This window comes from Xenopus tropicalis, chromosome 6 (assembly GCF_000004195.4).
Source record: "Xenopus tropicalis strain Nigerian chromosome 6, UCB_Xtro_10.0, whole genome shotgun sequence".
Lineage (NCBI taxonomy): Eukaryota > Metazoa > Chordata > Amphibia > Anura > Pipidae > Xenopus > Xenopus tropicalis.
The window spans coordinates 42,460,092-42,481,844 of NC_030682.2; the positions used below are offsets into that span (position 1 = coordinate 42,460,092).

Genomic DNA, 21,753 nt, shown 5'->3' on the forward strand with positions numbered 1-21,753 from the left:
TTTTATTTAGGCCCTTCTCTATTCATATTCCTCTTCAAACCACTGCCTGGTTGCCAGGTTAAACTGGGCCCTAGAAACCAGAAGCTGCTGAAATTCCAAACTGAGGGGCAAAAAGCTTTTTTTTCTAACAATGTAAATGATTCAAAAACTGCAAAGAAAGAAAGAAAACCAACTGAAAATTGTTTCAGAATAGCATTCTCTACATCTTACTAAAAGTTAATGTAATGGCGAACATCCCCTTTCACTTGTCAGTATCTGCCAGGCCATTGCTTTACCAGGAGGTGCATTAGGCTCTTCAGGTTCTACTGACATATTTAATTGGTTCAAGTGCCAGATTACCAGCCCTGTGCAACTGGGCTAGCCCTGTATCCCCACAGTGTGGTGCAAACTGTTGTGTTTACATAGCTAAACACATTACACAACATTAATACTGTTGTCATATCACTATAATGTTGATTTAATATAAAACAGTTGAGAATTGTAAAACAAAAATCCCAAAACCTTTTTAAAAGCAAGTCCTGTAATAGCATTACCACAAAATCGGGCCATTTAAGAAGCTGCTCCTAATGGCTATGTCCAGGGTACTTTCTGGCATATGAAGCCCTTCAGGTTAGAATTTCCAGAATAATATTATATGCAGTCTGCATATCTGGTATGAGACACAGCAGAGCACTTTTACACAGCATTTCATTGTATATGAAATGCAATAAACTGTATTATGTTCAGCACTCAAATGATGTTCTACAAACAAGAACTTTGTATAGACTTCTGGGTTTACAATGCAAACAATTAAAGAACTATGAAGTCATATTTTCCCAGCTTTGTGATTTGTAGAACAAAGTGCAATTTTAGCAAAACATAGACATGGGGATCAGTAAAGAAAGAAGCCAGATAAACAACAGGCCTGCAAATTCATTCTTGAACTTCAATCTATAATGTTTATTACATACACAGTAGAGCAAACTACCATCTCAATGTGAAATTATGCTATAGCATGGCATACAGTGGTGTGAAAAACTATTTGCCCCCTTCCTGATTTCTTATTCTTTTGCATGTTTGTCACACTTAAATGTTTCTGCTCATCAAACACATTTAACTATTAGTCAAAGATAACATAATTGAACACAAAATGCAGTTTTTAAATGAAGGTTTACGTTATTAAGGGAGAAAAAAAACTCCAAATCTACATGGCCCTGTGTGAAAAAGTGATTGCCCCCCTTGTTAAAAAATAACTTAACTGTGGTTTATCAATTTCAATTTTCAATTTCAATATCAATTTCTGTAGTCACCCCCAGGCCTGATTACTGCCACACCTGTTTCAATCAAGAAATCACTTAAATAGGAGCTACCTGACACAGAGAAGTAGACCAAAAGCACCTCAAAAGCTAGACATCATGCCAAGATCCAAAGAAATTGAGGAACAAATGAGAACAAAAGTAATTGAGATCTATCAGTCTGGTAAAGGTTATAAAGCCATATCTAAAGCTTTGGGACTCCAGCGAACCACAGTGAGAGCCATTACCCACAAATGGCAAAAACATGGAACAGTGGTGAACCTTCCCAGGAGTGGCCGGCCAACCAAAATTACCCCAAGAGCGCAGAGACCACTCATCCGAGAGGCCACAAAAGACCCCAGGACAACATCTAAAGAACTGCAGGCCTCACTTGCCTCAATTAAGGTCAGTGTTCACGACTCCACCATAAGAAAGAGACTGGGCAAAAACGGCCTGCATGGCAGATTTCCAAGGCGCAAACCACTTTTAAGCAAAAAGAACATTATGGCTCGTCTCAATTTTGCTAAAAAACATCTCAATGATTGCCAAGACTTTTGGGAAAATACCTTGTGGACCGACGAGACAAAAGTTGAACTTTTTGGAAGGTGCGTGTCCCGTTACATCTGGCGTAAAAGTAACACAGCATTTCAGAAAAAGAACATCATACCAACAGTAAAATATGGTGGCGGTAGTGTGATGGTCTGGGGTTGTTTTGCTGCTTCAGGACCTGGAAGGCTTGCTGTGATAGATGGAACCATGAATTCTACTGTCTACCAAAAAATCCTTAAGGAGAATGTCCGGCCATCTGTTCGTCAACTCAAGCTGAAGCGATCTTGGGTGCTGCAGCAGGACAATGACCCAAAACACACCAGCAAATCCACCTCTGAATGGCTGAAGAAAAACAAAATGAAGACTTTGGAGTGGCCTAGTCCAAGTCCTGACCTGAATCCTATTGAGATGTTGTGGCATGACCTTAAAAAGGCGGTTCATGCTAGAAAACCCTCAAATAAAGCTGAATTACAACAATTCTGCAAAGATGAGTGGGCCAAAATTCCTCCAGAGCGCTGTAAAAGACTCGTTGCAAGTTATCGCAAACGCTTGATTGCAGTTATTGCTGTTAAGGGTGGCCCAATCAGTTATTAGGTTCAGGGGGCAATTACTTTTTCACACAGGGCCATGTAGGTTTGGATTTTTTTTCTCCCTAAATAATAAAAACCCTCATTTAAAAACTGCATGTGTTTACTTGTGTTATCTTTGACTAATAGTTAAATGTGTTTGATGATCAGAAACATTTTGTGTGACAAACATGCAAAAGAATAAGAAATCAGGAAGGGGGCAAATAGTTTTTCACACCACTGTATATACAAAATGATTTTACTGTAATCACTTTACACTACCATTATGTTTTGTAACTGCAATATAATATGCAGTATAATATACTCCTTTGCTAAATATTTTAATACCTTTATAGTGGTAGATGATTTATCACATACAACGGTGCTTAAAAGTTTGTGAACCCTTCTGGGTTTTCAATATTTCTGCAATAAAATGGCCTAAAATGTAATCTGTTTGTCCTAAAATGTTTTACAAATAAAATATGTAATTTCTTTCATTGGGTTCTTATGTAGTTTTAGATCATGAGAAAAAAGCAGATCCCATTTTATGTCATATTTATATATATATATAACAGAGAACTCCAAAGTCTTCACAAACTTTCAAGCAATACTGTACATTGCACACTGGTGACCAAACACATTATTAACATAGATAAAACACCCTAAGTATGAATGCTTCATTTCTTAGGAATACTTTGAAACAGCATATATGATTGCCCCCCAATGTGTGAATATTAGGAACCCCCTACCACCAAACAAAAGAAGCAAACTGCAAGTCTTTCCTAAATATTGTGACTAACATTTTCAGCTTCTTTTCTACCTCTAGCGTTTTGGACAAAGACAAACTGTTGTAAATATGAATTTTACATCTCTTCTGAGTAAATCATAACCTGCATTCATGGGGTGCTTTAAAAGTTATTTGTAAATGTAATTGCTATTGAAAGCAGCATTTTTCTGACCGCTTGGTTGTTTCTTTTTAAACAATGTTGCAAAGGTCAGTCTCCCCCAGCCAAACAAGTCTGTGAATCTGCTGGCGCTTGTTACATTGTTTCAAGAGTCACAGGCAGAGAATAAAAAATTAAAATAGATAAACACTGCTTTTAATAGTAACAGCAAAATAATTGTATTACATATTCCAGATTAGTTAACAACTTACTTTAAAATTCCATTTGACCCAGTATAAACTTCAATAGCATTGGCACTTGAAGGTAGCATGGTTATAATTCGGTCAGCTTTTTCCGCCACATCTGCTGGTGAATCCATGATCTAAAGAAATAAGATATATACTTATAATATTAATTTAAGCACTGTTTCAGACATGATTTTATATACTCTGTGTTGCACAAAGAGTGTGACTTACCCTGTGTTATACTCCTAAATCCCAAAAGTATAATATGTTTCCTCAATAACCATATTTATTTACATAATCATGTGATTTCTAGCACACAAATGAAATGCAAGCAACATTTGTGCCAACTGAGTACTCCAGTAATCGCTTGGTAAAGGTATATGCTAACAAGTTATTTTGTTGTGTATTTTTTTTTGCATGTTTCATTATTCCAAACTTCATTCTGCATCAAAATTATATTACTGGAAAAAATATGTGACTATATCCTAAGTTTCTTATTAAATCATAATAGATAGTTGCTACTGCGGGGGGGAGAGCTTTTTGCTCATCTCCATTTCCATTAATATTGTAGAACAAGCAATTCCAGACAAAATAAAATAAACCAGTACAAAAGTTCACATATAGTAATCAGATTTCTACTTAAAGCAATTTCACACCTCTCGCACTTATATTGTAGTGTCACCCACTGTGACCTGCAGCACTTATATTTGCCTATTTGTGTCTGTTAGTCACCCTCCCATATAGATTGTAAGCTCTAAGGGGCAGGGACCTCCTTTCTCTTGTGTCCTTGACTCTTAACATTGCAGCTGTATTTATCTTGTATTTATTGTTATACTTTGTATTTATCTATTATTATCTTATTAACACCCTGTTTGTATTAATGTATTCTACTGTACAGCGCTGCGTACATAAGTAGCGCTTTATAAATAAAGATATACATACATACATACATACTGGGCCTCCCTATAGGTGAAGACGCACAGAGCTACTTAGCAACAGCTACTTGTCACAGCTACTAAACACCAGAAAATACCCTGCCATAGACAATTCTGAGAATTGCCTCTGCTAAAACACACAGAAACAGTTAGCAGTAGATTTTTGCAGCCTTGACAAGTAGCTGCTACAAGTAGCTCTAATATGTCTTCACCCTAATTTTCAAAATCCTAATTTTTAATTGCCCTTATACCCTTATTAAATTGCCTAATATGCTTATTCTAGTATAGCATTGCTTATATTAGCTGACACTGTGTAAATGACCATATTGGTCATTTAAGAAAGAAAGGTTATATGAAAAAAATTGTAAATTTATTTTTGAATTTACCTGAAGGGATCTAAAAATGCTGTCTTAGTGACAACAACAACAACAGGTTAATTACTTTGATGCAGAAAATTATGTATAATGGTAACATGACAAAAGAATACAAAAATATACAGGTTAAAAAACAAAAAAGTGGCCCATCTATGAAGATTCTATGTTCTATATTAAATTATACTTACAATTCCACTTAAAAATAAAGAAATCTATATTTATCTATGTTTACTAGAATAATTCAGGTCATTAGTTTTCTGCAATAAAGAAAACTCCCCCTCTAAAACACTCCTGCAGTTCAAACAAATAGTAATATAGTCACTGTTTTATGGGTTCTGCTGAAACAAGAACCTTGCTATTTGTAATTTACATATAACATGCAACAGGCACCATCACTCACCTGGGCTCCTGAATCCTGGAAGTCTTTGCATGCCTCTGGGAAAACATCAAATGCAACCACAGGGTAGCCATGTTTCAAGAGATTTTTTGCCATTGGATTTCCCATATTGCCAAGTCCAACAAATCCAACTGGTGTTTTGGATGCCATTGATCTACATACTGAAGAAAATAAACTATTTTAACTGTTGTTAACAGCCAAAATGACAAATTATATAAAGTTAATTAAAGTGACACAAACAACAATGATCTTATAAACTACCATTGCATTCCAAAGAAACCTATATTGTAGCCGTCCCAAAGTTCAAAGTTTTGGGCACAATTACCAGTAATAACGTGTCTTGTCCTAGGCGACCTGGCCGGCCACCTTGATCCCACCGATTCTCCCTCTCCTCCACCCCCCACATGTGCACACAAGCACGCACACCATAGAGGAGGGAGCGCTTTGTGCAAGGCGCGCAGATGCCGTGCAGGGAGGAAGTGCCGGGAAATCAAATGTACCTGACTAGCGCCCCCTCACTGTTGTGCCCTAGGCAGGTGCCTCTTCTGCCTACGCCTAGTTCTGGCCCTGATGAGCAGCAGTTTTCTGGAAAATTAAAAATATAAACCTTTTAACTGCAGTCATTTCGCACTTAAAAACTTTACTGGCATTAAAGAAGTAGTTTACCTTTAAGTTAACTTTTAGTATGTTATAGTATGGCCTGTGCTTAGCAACTTTTTAACCGGCTTCATTTTTATAGTTTATAGTTTCTTATTCGACTTCCTTTTTATCCTATTTCCAACTCTTAAAATGGGTTCACTGACCCTGGCAGTCAAAAAATCTCAAATTAGATTTTTTATTTTTGCTACTTTTAATTACTTATCTTCCATATTCCAAGCTCCGGATTTGTTATACGGGTGCCCCAAGGCCGCCCCCCATTTGTGCCCCCCGCGCATACGCATTTGCGTGTCAATTTAAACTCACATACGGAGCAGTATGTTGGGGTCTGAAAACACAGGCAAGATCAGAGGGACTCAGGGAAAGACATAGGATCAGAAAAAAAAACAAAAAGCTTACCACAATGAAGTCATATAAATATAGAATCACTAAATATTTGGATACAATGCAGGAACAGCAAAAGTGGAGCATGATGCTGGAATTCAAGGGATAGATAGACTATAAGGCAATGCTCTATGTTTATGAGACACAGCCCATGCACTCAACTTGTTTATAATTGTGGATCATAAAATGTGTTTAAAAAGCATACAATGGAAATAAAATGATTTATTTACATATTTTAAATACATTTTAAACCATTTATTCTTGGAATCTTTGATAATACACTGTTTTTTTCCCAATGCAAGCTACTTAGCTACGTGTAAAGACAATAAGTGCTGTCATCTGAGTTTTTAACATGTGAGGCATGTCAGATATTTGCAAGACCTTAAACTGCAATAGCTGTCATTCAGCCTGTTATTGTCTGTTAAGTCCAATTAACTGGAGTGCTACAGACAGCAAGGAATGTCTGAATTGCACCCTTCTTTTAGGCAGAATATCATGTCCTTGAAACAGTCACACGCAACAGAAGCAAATAAAAGGTGATAAGACTGCACACGTGTGCGAAATGCATTGTGCACAGCAATAAAAAGACTGCAAGAGCTAACAAGGAGAGCTCCTGTCCTTCAATTCCATATTTAATTTGGAGCATTCCCTGTTATGCAAGTCAATAAAGAGGGTAAACGGGTTCTTTTTCAGGAGTTGTAGCAGGAACCACCAGCAGTCTGAAGCAACACAAGCCCATCAAGAGCATTAAACACATTAAACAAATTAGCAGAATGCGCAGGTTAAGTTTAGGTTTGTAAAACCAGATTGTGGCACAACCAGCACCTTAGTGAACCATCTGTGAGTATTTGCTGCTGTGTACAGTTGCAAGGACAGCATTTGTCCCTGTCAGTGTTTATTTGGAGAACTTCATAGGGACTGAAACTCTAGCACCTATCAAACAGCTCCTCGCTAGAGTAGTTATACAATCAGGGAGAATTTTCCACATGAAGCAGCTGAGCATTCTGTTTACATTTATAGCAAAAAAAAAAAAAAATCTTTGAGATTTCTTGAAGAGAAACCTAGACTGAAATGGGGACAGAAGACAAATACATTGGGTGAAAATCACTATTGGGGTCAGAGCTAGTCTTCTGACATGCCTATCATTATTTCCAGATAAAAATCCCATCAGCCAATGCTTCTCACCAGTACCTGAGGTCAGCAGTCAATAGGAAATGGCAGATAATGCCAGGTTGTTTCAATAGATTTAGTCTTTGTGCACAGTGATCACCCAATCAGAACTGTGCAATTAGCTCATGCATTCATGAGGACAACTTACACACGATCAGATCATCCAGTCATTCAATCAGTTTGCACAGGAATTGACTTAATGCACAGCTTCTTGAACAGAACTGGTAACGAAAAATGTGCATAGGAATATTTTAGGAAGACAGTATTACTTGGCAACTCTTTGAACAGCACATTTACTAGAGCTGGTATTAAACAGGGGCCTATTTATAATAAGGCACCCGAGAGCCTGTACCTATAGCAACCGATAAGCAGTTAGCATTTAGTGGTCAGCTGTTTGAAAACAAACACCTAATTGGTTGCTATATGTGGCCAAATGTAAGACTTATTACATTACCCTACTTGTTTTTAAGCTTTTATTTACAATAAAGACATATTTAATTTATTTGCACAGATTTCAGAAAAATAAAATCAGAGTTTATCTATCCTAGCTTTATATCTAGAATTTTAATATACAGAGAGTCCACAAGCAGTTGCACTCATATTAGGGGAAACTCACAAGGAAAACTCTGGCTTCCGAACCACACAACACAAAAACCCCTAATATACCTATCACTGCAGTCTGTTCCATCAAAAAGTATCAATACGATTTATATATGCCTAAATCCAGCTGCAAAATAGTTCTTCCCTTTCTGCATCATATGAAAACCTGGCAAGGGAGGAGGGACTAAAACATTGATGTTACAAATTGTAACTGCTCCACAGCTTACAGACAGCATGCAGGAACTACATAACCCACAATGCATTGCACTGTGATGTTCCTTTCCTTATTCCATTACGTTAGCTACTTTTCGCTATAACCCAATAACCAGACTAGTGCAGAAGAGTTGGCGGGTGCCATCTCACGCCAATTACTCTTTTCTTTGAAACTATTGATAAGTGTGCTCAGCTGGGTCCATTCTCAACATGCCATGAACTTTGCATGCTCAGATTTGGTGAAGAGAAGGTTAAATAAAAAGTATTAAATGGCACCTTCCAACCCCGCTGGGAAAAAAAACAGGGCTGTTTCAGGAGAGTAGCAACTCCATGGATTGTAACTAAAATACGTGGGTTTTGCTCTCCTTTAACAGATTGGGCTTGATGGAGTAAAATCTGCTTAAAAGGAAACTATAACCCCCAACCAATGTAGGTCTCTGTAAAAATATATTGCAACCAGCTCATATGTAAAACCCTGCTTCATCTAAATAAACCATTTTCATCAACATATACTTTTTTTTAGTACAGGTATAGGACCCGTTATCCAGAATGCTCGGGACCAAGGGTATTCCGGATAAGGGGTCTTTCCGTAATTTGGATCTTCATACCTTAAGTCTACTAAGAAATCAATAAAACATTAATTAAACCCAATAGGATTATTTTGCATCCAGTAAGGATTAATTATATCTTAGTTGTGATCAAGTACAAAGCACTGTTTTATTTTTACAGAGAAAAAGGAAATCAATTTTAAAAATCTGAATTATTTGATTAAAATGTAGTCTATGGGAGGCAGGCTTTCTGTAATTTGGAGCTTTCTGGATATCAGGTTTCCAGATAAGGGATCCTGTAGTATGTACAATTGGGTACTCCTAAATAGAAAATTGCCATTTTAAGAATTCACAATGCACACAAACAAGCAAAGGCACACATACATGCTAGGCCACATCAGCCAATTAATATACAGAGTTCTGGCTTTTGCTTCCACTCCCCTTCCTGTTACAGTTAGAGCTGCATTATTTCTGGTCATGTGGTCTCGAAGGGGGGGGACACAGCCCATCACTAAATGGTGGATCAAGGTAAAAGATGTAAAAGGGCAATATTTACTGATATTTTATATTCCAGATTAGCAAGATTCTTTAATAGGTCACTTAACATAATATAAACTATTGGTTAAATATTCATTCTGGGGGTATAGTTTCCTTTAAGAGTAGCATCCCACACAAATCAGAATTTTCCTTTCACTACCCTTTCTAGAACAGACTGATCAGGGTAAATTACTGATTGGCTGCTAAGGGTTACAATGCCAGACATTTACTAAGCCATGTTATTTTACCACAAGTGGTAACTAGACTTACTGATAGCAAAACAAATAGTAAAATAAGTTTATTAATCATTTTCTGCATTACCACCAATTTGTAGGTGGTAAATTGTTAACCCCCTATTAGCTTGCAATGCATTAATTCTAATTCAGCACTATAATTCATCTATTCAGCAGAGTGAACAGCAGATAAGTTTCATCACTCCATAGACACACATAAAAGTGTTAATTAGTGGATAAAAATATGAAACTGTTGGGAATGCCTCTGGATTTCACAGTTTAATATTGGTATATCTGCCCCAAAGTTTTCATAGCCCATACAATCAGGGAGACAGTACACAAGTAACTTTTTTAAGCTGAATTTTATATAAAGGTTATTTAAAAACTAGCTAAGAAGTTTTAAAAATATTTGAAACATTTTTACCTGGGGGTCATGGAACCAAATGTTCGCCCTGGGTTAGTGGCAAGATACTTAAAAATGTAGGTTCCACAGAATCAACGCTTCATAATGTTTTTTACAAATGGTAAATAAAAGTTATATTTAAATATACAGCAAAAACTCTGATGCTCCGTGGACATTTTTTTGCCATTTAAAACTTAGGCCTTACAATGATGGCATTAGAATGGGTGGCAATAGATCAGTGTTGCAGAGTAATTGAATTTAATGTCAAATGCACATATCCTGAAAATGTAAATGTAAGGCAGTAAGGGTGAAAGTATAACAGAGGTGCAGGGTTATATATGAAACTCCTAGTTCTCCTGTGTGTAGGAATGTGGAAGAGTGTGCACACATATACATATACAGGTAAGGGATGCGTTATCCCGAAACCCATTATACAGAAAGTTCCAAATTAAAGGCGGCCATCTCCCATAGACTCCATTATAATAATTCTAATTTTTAAAAATTTCCTTTTTCTCTGTAATAATAAACAGAACTTTGTACTTGATTCCAACCAATATATAATGAATCCTTATTTGAGCTAGGTTTAAATGATGTCTAAATTATTTTTAGTAGACCTAATGAATGGAGATCCAAATTACTGAACGCTCCCTTATCTGGAAACCCCTGGGTTTTGAGCATTCTGGATAATAGGTCCTATACCTGTACCTCACCTACCATAACTGAATGTATGTTTGAGTTACACTTTTTTTGGATTATCTATTATTAGACTATTCTACAGAATTCCTGTTAAATAAAAATAAAGCACTGTGTTACAAAGCAAATAACATGCTTTTTATAGGTTACAAGCACACCCAGGCCTGAACTGGGATGTAAAACAGACAATGGCAATTCAGGCCAAAACAGCCCCGCACCAGCCCAATAAATAGTGACTGTCTATGGCATCTTACAGGCCTGAGCACAACCTACTTTACCTGTGCAAAGACAACAGTGACCTTGCCAAAATAACATAGCACTATAGCACTATGAAATAAAAATGTTACATTTTACTCAAAATATGCAATTTCTGGCACTATTTTTCCTTTATGTATCTTTTAGGGGCGGTTTCTTCAAGGTCAGTTGTATGGAAGCAACATGGATTGATTTACCCCAGTAGGTCCCTGCCATTTACAGTAGGGACAGGTGGGTTTTCCAAAACAGTAAATGACATCCTGTCCCCAATCCAAGCTGAGCAACTGTCAGTCCCCGTATGTAAAGAGAAATCAGGGTAGAAAAGCAACTACTGTGTTTACAAATCAAAGCTATATTCTGGAACTGCCGATTTATTCAGCTATTCCTCCTTATTCAGAATCTCACTCTGTTCTCTAACAAAAGTGGGCAATGAAACAGAGATAATAGGGAGCAGGGTAGTTGGGATAATGAATGAGAGCAAGAAGTAACACTGAAGCCATCACAGGCGGAGGCTTACCCATTGCAAAGCGTGCATGCCTGCTGACAGAGCCGTGCAAGGCACTACAAGACTTCCTCACTAAGGCAGCCATGCTTCTTCCTCCCTGCTGACCTCCACTTCTAGGATCCTTGTTTGGACGCCCTCTGTGACGTCTGAGCGGGACTCGACGTCCATAACCTACAGCGAATCGGTAGAGAGGCAGCGCCTCCGCAGCCAATGGCAAAAGAGTGATAAGTCAGGCCCATTGTACGCCCCAAAAGGAAGCCGAGTAAGCAGAGTGTGATTGTAAATAGTACGAGTAAATGCTCCTTATATTCCCAAAGGTGTACACGCACAGAGCCTGGCTGCACATTCGCAACCTGTCCCCTCCGTGCCCCACGCACTGTAGAGCCAGTGGAAATGTAAATTGTCCACGACATAAAAAGTATAATCAAAGAAACGCAGTGTATATTGTGTTGTTTTTTTAAATGTAACATCTACCAATAGTATTTGAGATAATCTAAAGCAAAGGTTTGTTTGAGCAACCCCCAACCCCCCAAAAATGTGTGAATATTCTCGCCCTTCAGAAGCATTTCAGAGAGTAATAAAGCAAGATTAAGGGGCACATTTACTAACCCACGAATCCGAATCCGAATCCGAATTGGAAAAATTCCGATTGGAAAACAAACATTTTGTGACTTTTTCGTATTTTTTGCGATTTTTTCGTCGCCTTTACGACTTTTCGGAAATTGTCGCGACTTTTTCGTTACCAATACGATTTGCGCAAAAAAACACGAGTTTTTCGTAGCCATTACGATTCGCTCGTATCTTGTCGCGACTTTTTCGTATTGAGCGCTCGTAAGCGGCGGGCGAAACTTTCAGACTTAGCATGATTTTGGAAGCCTCCCATAGGACTCAATGGCACTCTGCAGCTCCAACCTGGCCCAAGGAAAGTCTCCCATAGGGCTCAATGGCACTCTGCAACTCCAACCTGGCCCAAGGAAAGTCTCCCATAGGGCTCAATGGCACTCTGCAACTCCAACCTGGCCCAAGGAAAGTCTCCCATAGGGCTCAATGGCACTCTGCAGCTCCAACCCGGCCCAAGGAAAGTCTCCCATAGGGCTCAATGGCACTCTGCAGCTCCAACCTGGCCCAAGGAAAGTCTCCCATAGGGCTCAATGGCACTCTGCAGCTCCAACCCGGCCCAAGGAAAGTCTCCCATAGGGCTCAATGGCACTCTGCAGCTCCAACCTGGCCCAAGGAAAGTCTCCCATAGGGCTCAATGGCACTCTGCAGCTCCAACCCGGCCCAAGGAAAGTCTCCCATAGGGCTCAATGGCACTCTGCAGCTCCAACCTGGCCCAAGGAAAGTCTCCCATAGGGCTCAATGGCACTCTGCAGCTCCAACCCGGCCCAAGGAAAGTCTCCCATAGGGCTCAATGGCACTCTGCAGCTCCAACCCGGCCCAAGGAAAGTCTCCCATAGGGCTCAATGGCACTCTGCAGCTCCAACCCGGCCCAAGGAAAGTCTCCCATAGGGCTCAATGGCACTCTGCAGCTCCAACCCGGCCCAAGGAAAGTCTCCCATAGGGCTCAATGGCACCCTGCAGCTCCAACCTGGCCCAAGGAAAGCCTCCCATAGGACTCAATGGCACCCTGCAGCTCCAACCTGGCCCAAGGAAAGCCTCCCATAGGACTCAATGGCACTCTGCAGCTCCAACCTGGCCCAAGGAAAGTCTCCCATAGGGCTCAATGGCACTCTGCAGCTCCAACCCGTCCCAAGGAAAGTCTCCCATAGGGCTCAATGGCACTCTGCAGCTCCAACCCGGCCCAAGGAAAGTCTCCCATAGGGCTCAATGGCACTCTGCAGCTCCAACCCGGCCCAAGGAAAGTCTCCCATAGGGCTCAATGGCACTCTGCAGCTCCAACCCGGCCCAAGGAAAGTCTCCCATAGGGCTCAATGGCACTCTGCAGCTCCAACCTGGCCCAAGGAAAGTCTCCCATAGGGCTCAATGGCACTCTGCAGCTCCAACCTGGCCCAAGGAAAGTCTCCCATAGGGCTCAATGGCACTCTGCAGCTCCAACCTGGCCCAAGGAAAGTCTCCCATAGGGCTCAATGGCACTCTGCAGCTCCAACCTGGCCCAAGGAAAGTCTCCCATAGGGCTCAATGGCACTCTGCAGCTCCAACCTGGCCCAAGGAAAGTCTCCCATAGGACTCAATGGCACCCTGCAGCTCCAACCTGGCCCAAGAAAAGTCACCATACTGAAGCTTGAATGAATCCGAATCTTTCGTACTCGGCACGAAAGCTGCGAAAAAGTCGCGACTTTTCGCGCAAGTAGTAACGCTACGAAAAAATCTCAACATTTTGCGCAACATTCGGAATGGCTACGAAAAAGTCGCGACAATTTTCCGAAAAATCGCCAAATACCGATCATTACGAAAAGAACGCAATCGGACGCATTCGGCCCGTTCATGAGTAAGTCCTAGGATTTAACCCTGGCTCACCCAGTCACAGTTCAGTCACCTGCTTTGTGTAACTTGCCCCTCTGTGTAAGTCATTTCCATTAAGAAGTTTTGCAAGTGCACACAAATCCTCTAAAACCAGTCAGTTTCCAGCAGGGACAAGGAATTGAAAAAAATGATTGCAAGTCAGCAGAGCTTCTATGAGCACTTCATATTGGGTAAGCTCAATGAAGGGGGACCCTTAGAGAAAACTAACTTGCATCACTGTGCATCACTCTGATGTACATTATTATTTTGCACCCCGATGATTTACGTTGAAGACACACAGAGCTACTCAGTAGCAGCTACTTGTCACAGGTACAAAACACCAGAAATACCCTGCCATAGAAAATACTGAGAATTGTCTCTGCTAAATCACACATAGAGACAATTACCAGTAAATGATCAGCATTGTCTACTTTTGTAGCTGTGACAAGTAGCTGCTACTAGTTGCTCCATGTGACTTCACCCATAGGTGTTAAATTGTGCCTGGAAAAATTAGGAGAAAGCTGAGGTATCATCAATGTCAGCATGCCAGTGAGTGTCAATAATGATGGTTGTGTATAATTTACTTGCATAAATGAGAGTGCCATCCATTGGTACAACATGGTTTTCGGATCTAAATCTTTTGGTGCTCCAGTTGCACATAAACAGCTACAGATTTTTAAGCAATGTAAATAAATGTTATCTTTTAAATACTGAAACATTTGAGTGTTCTTTAAATGTACTACATAATTTAGTGCTACTCCTAAACATGTTTGTCAGGTAAATCCAGTAAATGCATAATGCTGTCCTGGAGTCTGCCCTCACTATAGATATGCCCCTGTTTTGCAACATTGTATGTTTCTATAGTTCTACTAATATACACAACACTGGACATTTTTACAGTACAGTTAAAGTGCAAACAAGGGCAACAAACACTGCAATAAATAAATGTTAATATACAGAATTAAGTGACACAAGGGATAATTCAAGCTCCTGTGGGCTGAAGTGCAAGTGCATTGTGTGTAATATACACCAGATAAAAATTGTTCATTTGTCCCTCCTTAACCTTCACATGTGAATAATGTGCAAGTTAGTGGATGGGATGGAGGATGCCACTGGCAGTGTTACAAGAGCAAAAAAAATTAAATTGAGTTTTTTGCACTTTTCATTCTGCATTCCTTGCTGTAAATAGCCCCAATAGAGTCCTGCCTGTAGAATTTACAATCTAAGTATCCTTAGCAGGAGCTACCATACTGCCTCGTCTTTCATGAGTTACTGCTCCTGGACAAATTTAGTGCTTTTTATCACATATAGAGGAAAACGACAGAAAATTAATGTAAATTAAAATGTACTTGTAAATGAAACCTCTGTCAGATAAGGGACCTGTGTAATTTTTATTCTTTCAACATTATTGATCACCTTATGGCAGAAAAGGTTGTGACTTCAGCAGTGACAGTACACTCTTTGCAAATCAATATTTAATTTATGATTAACTAGATATGGATAATGTCTCCCTCAGTCATGTCTAATCTTATGTAACATACATAGAAATGGGCTGTGTACCCTATTTAGTGTTCACTAAACCAGGAAAGAAAACTTCCTGCACTATCAGTGTTTTCCTGTAGTAGAAATAGCGAGAGACCTTACACTAATGTCACCTGGGCACTAAGGGACAGTATAAAAACAGTGACAAAATGTGCATATTGCCAGGCTTTGCTGCATAAAGAACAGCATCATTTCTTTATGCATTTTTTCTTCGTGCAACTTCCGCCTGAAATACCAGTGTTAGATATGGTATTTGGACGGTGTATATTAAAACGGGGAGACGGGATTTCCGTAATTCGGAGCTTTCTGGATAATGGGTTTCCAGATAAGGGATCCCATACCTGTACCAACCACGTGACTTAAGGTGGCCATACACGAGCAGATCCGCTCTGGGGCCAGACGATCGGATTATGTGGGCGGCAATGGGGCAGTCGGATCGGGGACCGCATCAACGAGCCGATGCGGTCCCCGATCCGACCAGATTTTCTAACCTGGCCGATCGAGATCTGGCCAATTTCAGGCCAGATATCGGTTGGCCAGGCCGATCTGCTCTCCCCATACACGGGCCGATTAGCTACCGAATCGGTCCAAGGGACCGATATCGGCAGCTATAGTCGGCCCGTGTATGGCCACCTTAAGGCATGGTAAGTGAATGTAGTTCAAACAAGACTTTTAAGATCAAAACTTGTTACAGAAATTAACACAACTACACTATGGGGCTGATTTACTAAGACACGAATTCCGACCGAATTGTAAAAATTCCGATTGGAAAACGAACATTTTGCGACTTTTTCGGATTTTTTCGGCGCCTTTACGACTTTTTGGAAATTATCGCGACTATTTCGTTACCAATACGATTTGCGCGAAAAAACGCGAGTTTTTCGTAGCCATTCCGAAAGTTGCGATTTTTTCGTAGCGTTAAAACTTGCGCGAAAAGTTGCGCTTTTTTCGTAGCGTTAAAACTTAAAAGGCGCGACGTTTTGCGCAAGTTTTAACACTACGAAAAAATCGCAACTTTTTGCGCAAGTTTTAACGCTACGAAAAAATCGCAACTTTCGGAATGGCTACGAAAAACTCGCGTTTTTCCGCAAAAATCGTATTGGTAACGAATAAGTCGCGATAATTTTCCGAAAAAATCGCAAAATACCAATCATTACGAAAAAAACGCAATCGGACGCATTCGGCCCGTTCGTGAGTAAGTAAATGGGCCCCTATGGCTCACAAAATGTCCATTTTTCTAAAATATGCACTGACATATATCGTAATCATGTGGACTTTACATAATGCAGGGCGCTTGATGTCACTACAACAAGGCTTGTCCCCTCATGGGGCTGGCAGTGGCAGTGGTGTGTGACAGTGGTAAGAAGATGGCAGGTGGTAAGTTGTTGAGAGGGGTTTGATTGCAAATTTTGCACCTAGGCACATGGATGATTAGTTCCACCACTTTTCACATAAGTTTGTAACCCTGTCAGCATTTCACAAGCCTACCTGGTAAAACACCATCCATGGCCTGGGCCAGTGGCATTGTAATACCCTCTTGTGTTGCCCCTTGCACACAGACTTAAAGTGATACTGACACCAGAAATTAAACTTTGCATGTTATTTATAATCTGATTTACCATGTTTCTCTATGAGGGGGCTGCCATATTTGTGCAGCAGTAGTCTGTTAGTATTAGAAACTCTAACTGACAGTTAAAGCCTTTCAAATTAGTTTAGATGTCAGCTTCTTAAGGAAACTATTTTTATACATTCTCTTTTTCCACTTTCTGTCACAAACACATTTCAGACCTTACAAACAATGTCTGTACCCCACATGCATTAACACAAGTTCTCTCCTGTCCACATCTTGCCTGCCCTATTCCAGCCTTCTAAGATCTGGCCTTGTAAATGAGGTACACTGAATATATTTACAGCTCCACCTAATGACTGGAGGTGGAATTGTGTTATCCTGAATATTTATTGTGACTTGATTGCCTAAGTCAGGGATCCCCAACCTTTTAAACCCGTGAGCCACATTTAAATAGAAAACATTTTGAAGAGCCACACAAGAATGAAAATTGTTTGTGGAAGTGCCAATGAGAGCTTTAACTGGCTATTTGATAGCCCCTATGTTGATTGGAAGCCTACAGAAGGCTCTGTTTGGCAATTACACTGGGTTTTTATGCAACCAAAACTTGCCTCCTAACCAGAAATTAAAACACCTGTTTTGAGGCCACTGGGAGCAACATCCAAGGGGTTGGCAAGCAACATGTTGCTCACGAGCCACTGGTTGGGGATCACTGGCCTAAGGGTATTCAAAGTATTCCCTAACTCTACTTATAAGACAAATAGCAATGGATCACGTGCTAGATGGTGGTTTTTGCAGGGCTATACAGTAATATTCTTGTTTCACCCACCAATCACAGTATCTCATTATGACAGGAGCAACAAGAAAAAATGATCTTCACAAGCAGGGAAATGATGGTATTGCAAAGGGAACCATTTCTTTTACAACACTTTACTAATTTACTTACAGGCATATAAGGTTTACTGATGTATAAATATACTTCCTGTAGCATTCAAGTTAAGATCATTCTGATATATTTAACTGATGTGATAAATTCCAGATGTCATAAAATAATAAAAAGCAAGGACTCTTGTACAGAATAAATATGCTGCAAAACATTCCATGTATTTTTACAGGAGCTCACCCTCTACCCTACAAATGCCTTTTAAACTTTGTCATTATTGTGGCAGTTTCCTTTCCTGTGTGTTATCAAACCTCTACATTATAAATAAACTGCAATGTAACTATAAAACAAAAGATAAGAACATGGCAAACTGAATAGAGGTTGCATTTTTATGTTACAGTATTAAATTTGGATTAAGGATAACTATAGCCTTGTTAAAAAGGCAGTTTATCTTCCATTTAATTCCCCTTAAATTGCAACCAACACACTGAAACTTGCCCCTTATTCATTGGGTTGATTATAATTCTTTATTGATACAGCACTGACAAACTGCAGCATTTTATGGATATTTATAGATACATCATTCACTTCAGTTCCTGACCCAGTGAGGCTTACAGTCTAGGTCCCTATCATATTAACACAGTATGGCCAATTTTATAAGGAAACATTTAACATTTCTGGATGTTTTGTAGTGTGGGACGAAAACCACACAAGCATGGGCAGAACATACAAATTCTATGCAGGTAGTGTCCTGGCGGAATGGAACCTAAGACCCCAGTGCTGATTGATCATCTCTTACATAAACTGGTAAACTTCAAAACAACAGTCATCCCAGTTTTCTAACAGTGTTAATTAGACCAGTGCTGTTATTCATGGAAATGGATCAGATCTTTGCTTTCATTTCCTAATTTGTAGTAAACTGATCAAAACTAATTGCTCATTTTTAATATTAGCAACTGCAACAGTGCAATTTTCCATATTGTTTAGTAAATAATCCCCAACAACTTTCTTACATTTTCTATGGTTAATATCTCTGATATTCTGGCAACATACGACAAGTGTGCACGCTGTTGCATGATTATGCAATCGCAGTTACTAAAACTACACAGCATGTGTATAAGTATACAAATAAATACGATTTCTTGTTCATAATAGTACATGCACATATGGTTTCTGACCAGCCATAGAAAGTAAATGTAAACCCTGTTTCTATAGGATATCTAAAAAACAGAGACTCATAAACAGAGCATATGTAAACCAATATTTAGTTTTATTTGCTCATCTACAAACACGCAGCATGCTGTTATTTAGAACTTCACTACTGCTGCATGTCTGTAATGTTTGAAAACTGTTTAATAAGCTAGCATGTGAAATACACTTTTCTGTTGTAAAAAGCATTTGACTGGATGCTATAAAAATAATAAAATTGTAAAATAGATGTCAAGACATTTCCCATCATGAGGATATTAAGCATATGTTCTCATCTAACAAGGTTAAACAAAGTTGCATTAGGCAAGCTGAAAATCCTTCAGTTACCGTGGACCTTGGAGTGAGTTCTAACTATATTGAGCTGATCAGAATTAGGCTTCAGACTATTTATTTTGAGTTTTCATGGCTCTGGCGTCCATTCTTGAAATGGTTAAATGCAAGTGATTCTCATCAGTCTAAAAAGGCAATATAATATGTGACAGCATTATGAGCAGTTTATAGCTTAACTTTAACTGCACAGAAAGAGGCATTAGAAACATAATTTATTTTCCTGCAGTGATGCAGGTGTCGTGTTTGTTCTGGGAATTCCACTTTGTGACTGTTAACAAAGATTTTATTTTCAAGGCATTTTAAGAAATCCTATATAAAAGATTTGTTTCGAGCAAATAGTAATCGGCCCCCTATCCCTTCATGGGCATTTGATCTCTAACATAAGTGATTGTAGTGGTCTCATATAGGAATTAGTGGTGAAACAGGTTGCAACTGGGACTTAATCCTCAGTTAACTTTCAAGCCCATTGAAATAAATCTATAATGTGCCATTTGGTGTGGGTAATAAAAACGAGATGCAGTCATGTTTTCAAAGTGAATAAAGGAGCATTGAGCTTAGAAAAATAGTTAGTTATGTAAGTTAATTTAGAAGTAACCAAGGCATTCCAAATAAATGTCATTTCATAAAGAAATAAAAATATTGTTGAAGAGGCAAGAAAATAAAAAATATTCCAAGTAGAAATGAGGATGATTATGGAGGCATGATTGTACAGTTAAGGGATCCGTTGTCTAGAAACCTGTTATCCAGAAAGCTCAGAATTACGGGAAGGCCATCTCCCATAGAAGCCATTTTATTAAAGTAAGTTACATTTTTAAAGTGATTACCTTTTTTTTCTGTAATAATAAAACAGAACCTTTACTTGGTCTTAACTAAGATATAGTTATTCCTTATTGGGGAGAAACAATTCTATTGGGTTTATTTCATGTTTAAATGAACTTTAAGTAGCCCAAAGTATGGTCATCCAATTTACAGAAAGATCCCTTACCAGAAAACCTTAGGTCACAAGCATTCTGCATAATAGTTCCCATACCTTTATAGTGACAATCGGTGATAAGCGAAACTAGGCTGTTTCACCAAATACTTTGAAGTCAATGTGTATGGGGTGCCATTTGTCCCAAGTACATTTTGTCTACAAAAATACTGTACATTCTCTATAAAAAAAAAAAAATCCCCAGTACACAGAATAAATATGTGACAATGTACACTGGTAAAAAATATACAAAAGACACATTTCTATTTCAATTTTGTGCATAAAAGGATATCATTATATCAAAAACTCCATTCTGTAAATTTTAACAAGCATTCTGTCTCACAAATGTATAATATCCATACAACAGAACCAGTTATGTGTAAAGTTACTTACAGAATAAATTATGTAAAACAAAACTTCGACAATATATATATAATAGTGTAACTGACTAACATATTCTAAGCTTAAATTTCATGACAAAATAGATGCTTGTGACAGAAAGCAAGATTCTATAGCACAGAATTCATTCTATCAACAAAATGAATACTCAGTTCCTCAGTATCCATTCTGTGAACACTGTCAGTCAAATTCCTGAACCAATAAGAAGCAAGCATATTCATTATCCAATAGTAACATAGTAAGTTAAGTTGAAAAAAGACGTATGTCCATCACATTCGACCATAATGCCTATATATAACCTGCCTAACTTCTAGTTGATCCAGAGGAAGGCAAAAAACCCCATCTGAAGCCTCTCTAGTTTGCCGCAGAGCTATCTCTCTCCCTACCTCCCATAACCCCTATTTCCTCACTTGCTAAAAAGTCATCCAACCCCTTCTTAAAGCTATATAATGTATCAACCAGTATGACTGATTCACAGAGAGAATTCCACAACTTCACAACTCTCACAGTAAATCCTTTCTGAATATTGAATGTAACGGAACCTCCCTTCTTCTAAACGGAGTAGGTTCCCTTGTGTCCATTGGAAGGACCTACTGGTAAATAAAGCATTAGAGGGGTTATTATATGATCCCCTTAAATATTTATACTTATACATATATTTATCATGTCACTTCTTAAGCGCCTCTTCTCCAGTGTGAACAGACCCAACTTGGCCAGTCCATCGTCATACTGTAACTGAGACTTTCCATATCCTTTACCAGCTTAGCTGCCCTTCCCTGGACCCTCTCTAATTCAATATTGTCTAGTTTGAGCACTGGAGAACAAAACTGAACAGCATATTCTAGATGGGGCCTTACCAGTGCTCTGTAAAAGGGAAAAATGACCCCCTCCTCCTGTGAATCTATGCAGGTTTTAACTGGAGTCCATTTACTGGTCTTTCCACTGTATTAATTGGTCTGTAAAGTGTT

General features: G+C 39.0%; 1 protein-coding gene across 1 annotated transcript in view; it reads right to left on the minus strand.

Annotated features, from left to right (window-relative positions):
* The window catches only part of hibadh (3-hydroxyisobutyrate dehydrogenase), an 82,380-nt gene extending 70,853 nt beyond the window's left edge, over positions 1–11,527 (minus strand). The window contains 3 exon segments of the mRNA NM_001030433.1: positions 3,546–3,655; positions 5,228–5,385; positions 11,435–11,527. Of these exon segments, the coding sequence (NP_001025604.1) occupies positions 3,546–3,655; positions 5,228–5,385; positions 11,435–11,507 (341 nt within the window). The 5' untranslated portion in view covers positions 11,508–11,527.
* Positions 11,528–21,753: the final 10,226 nt, after the last annotated feature.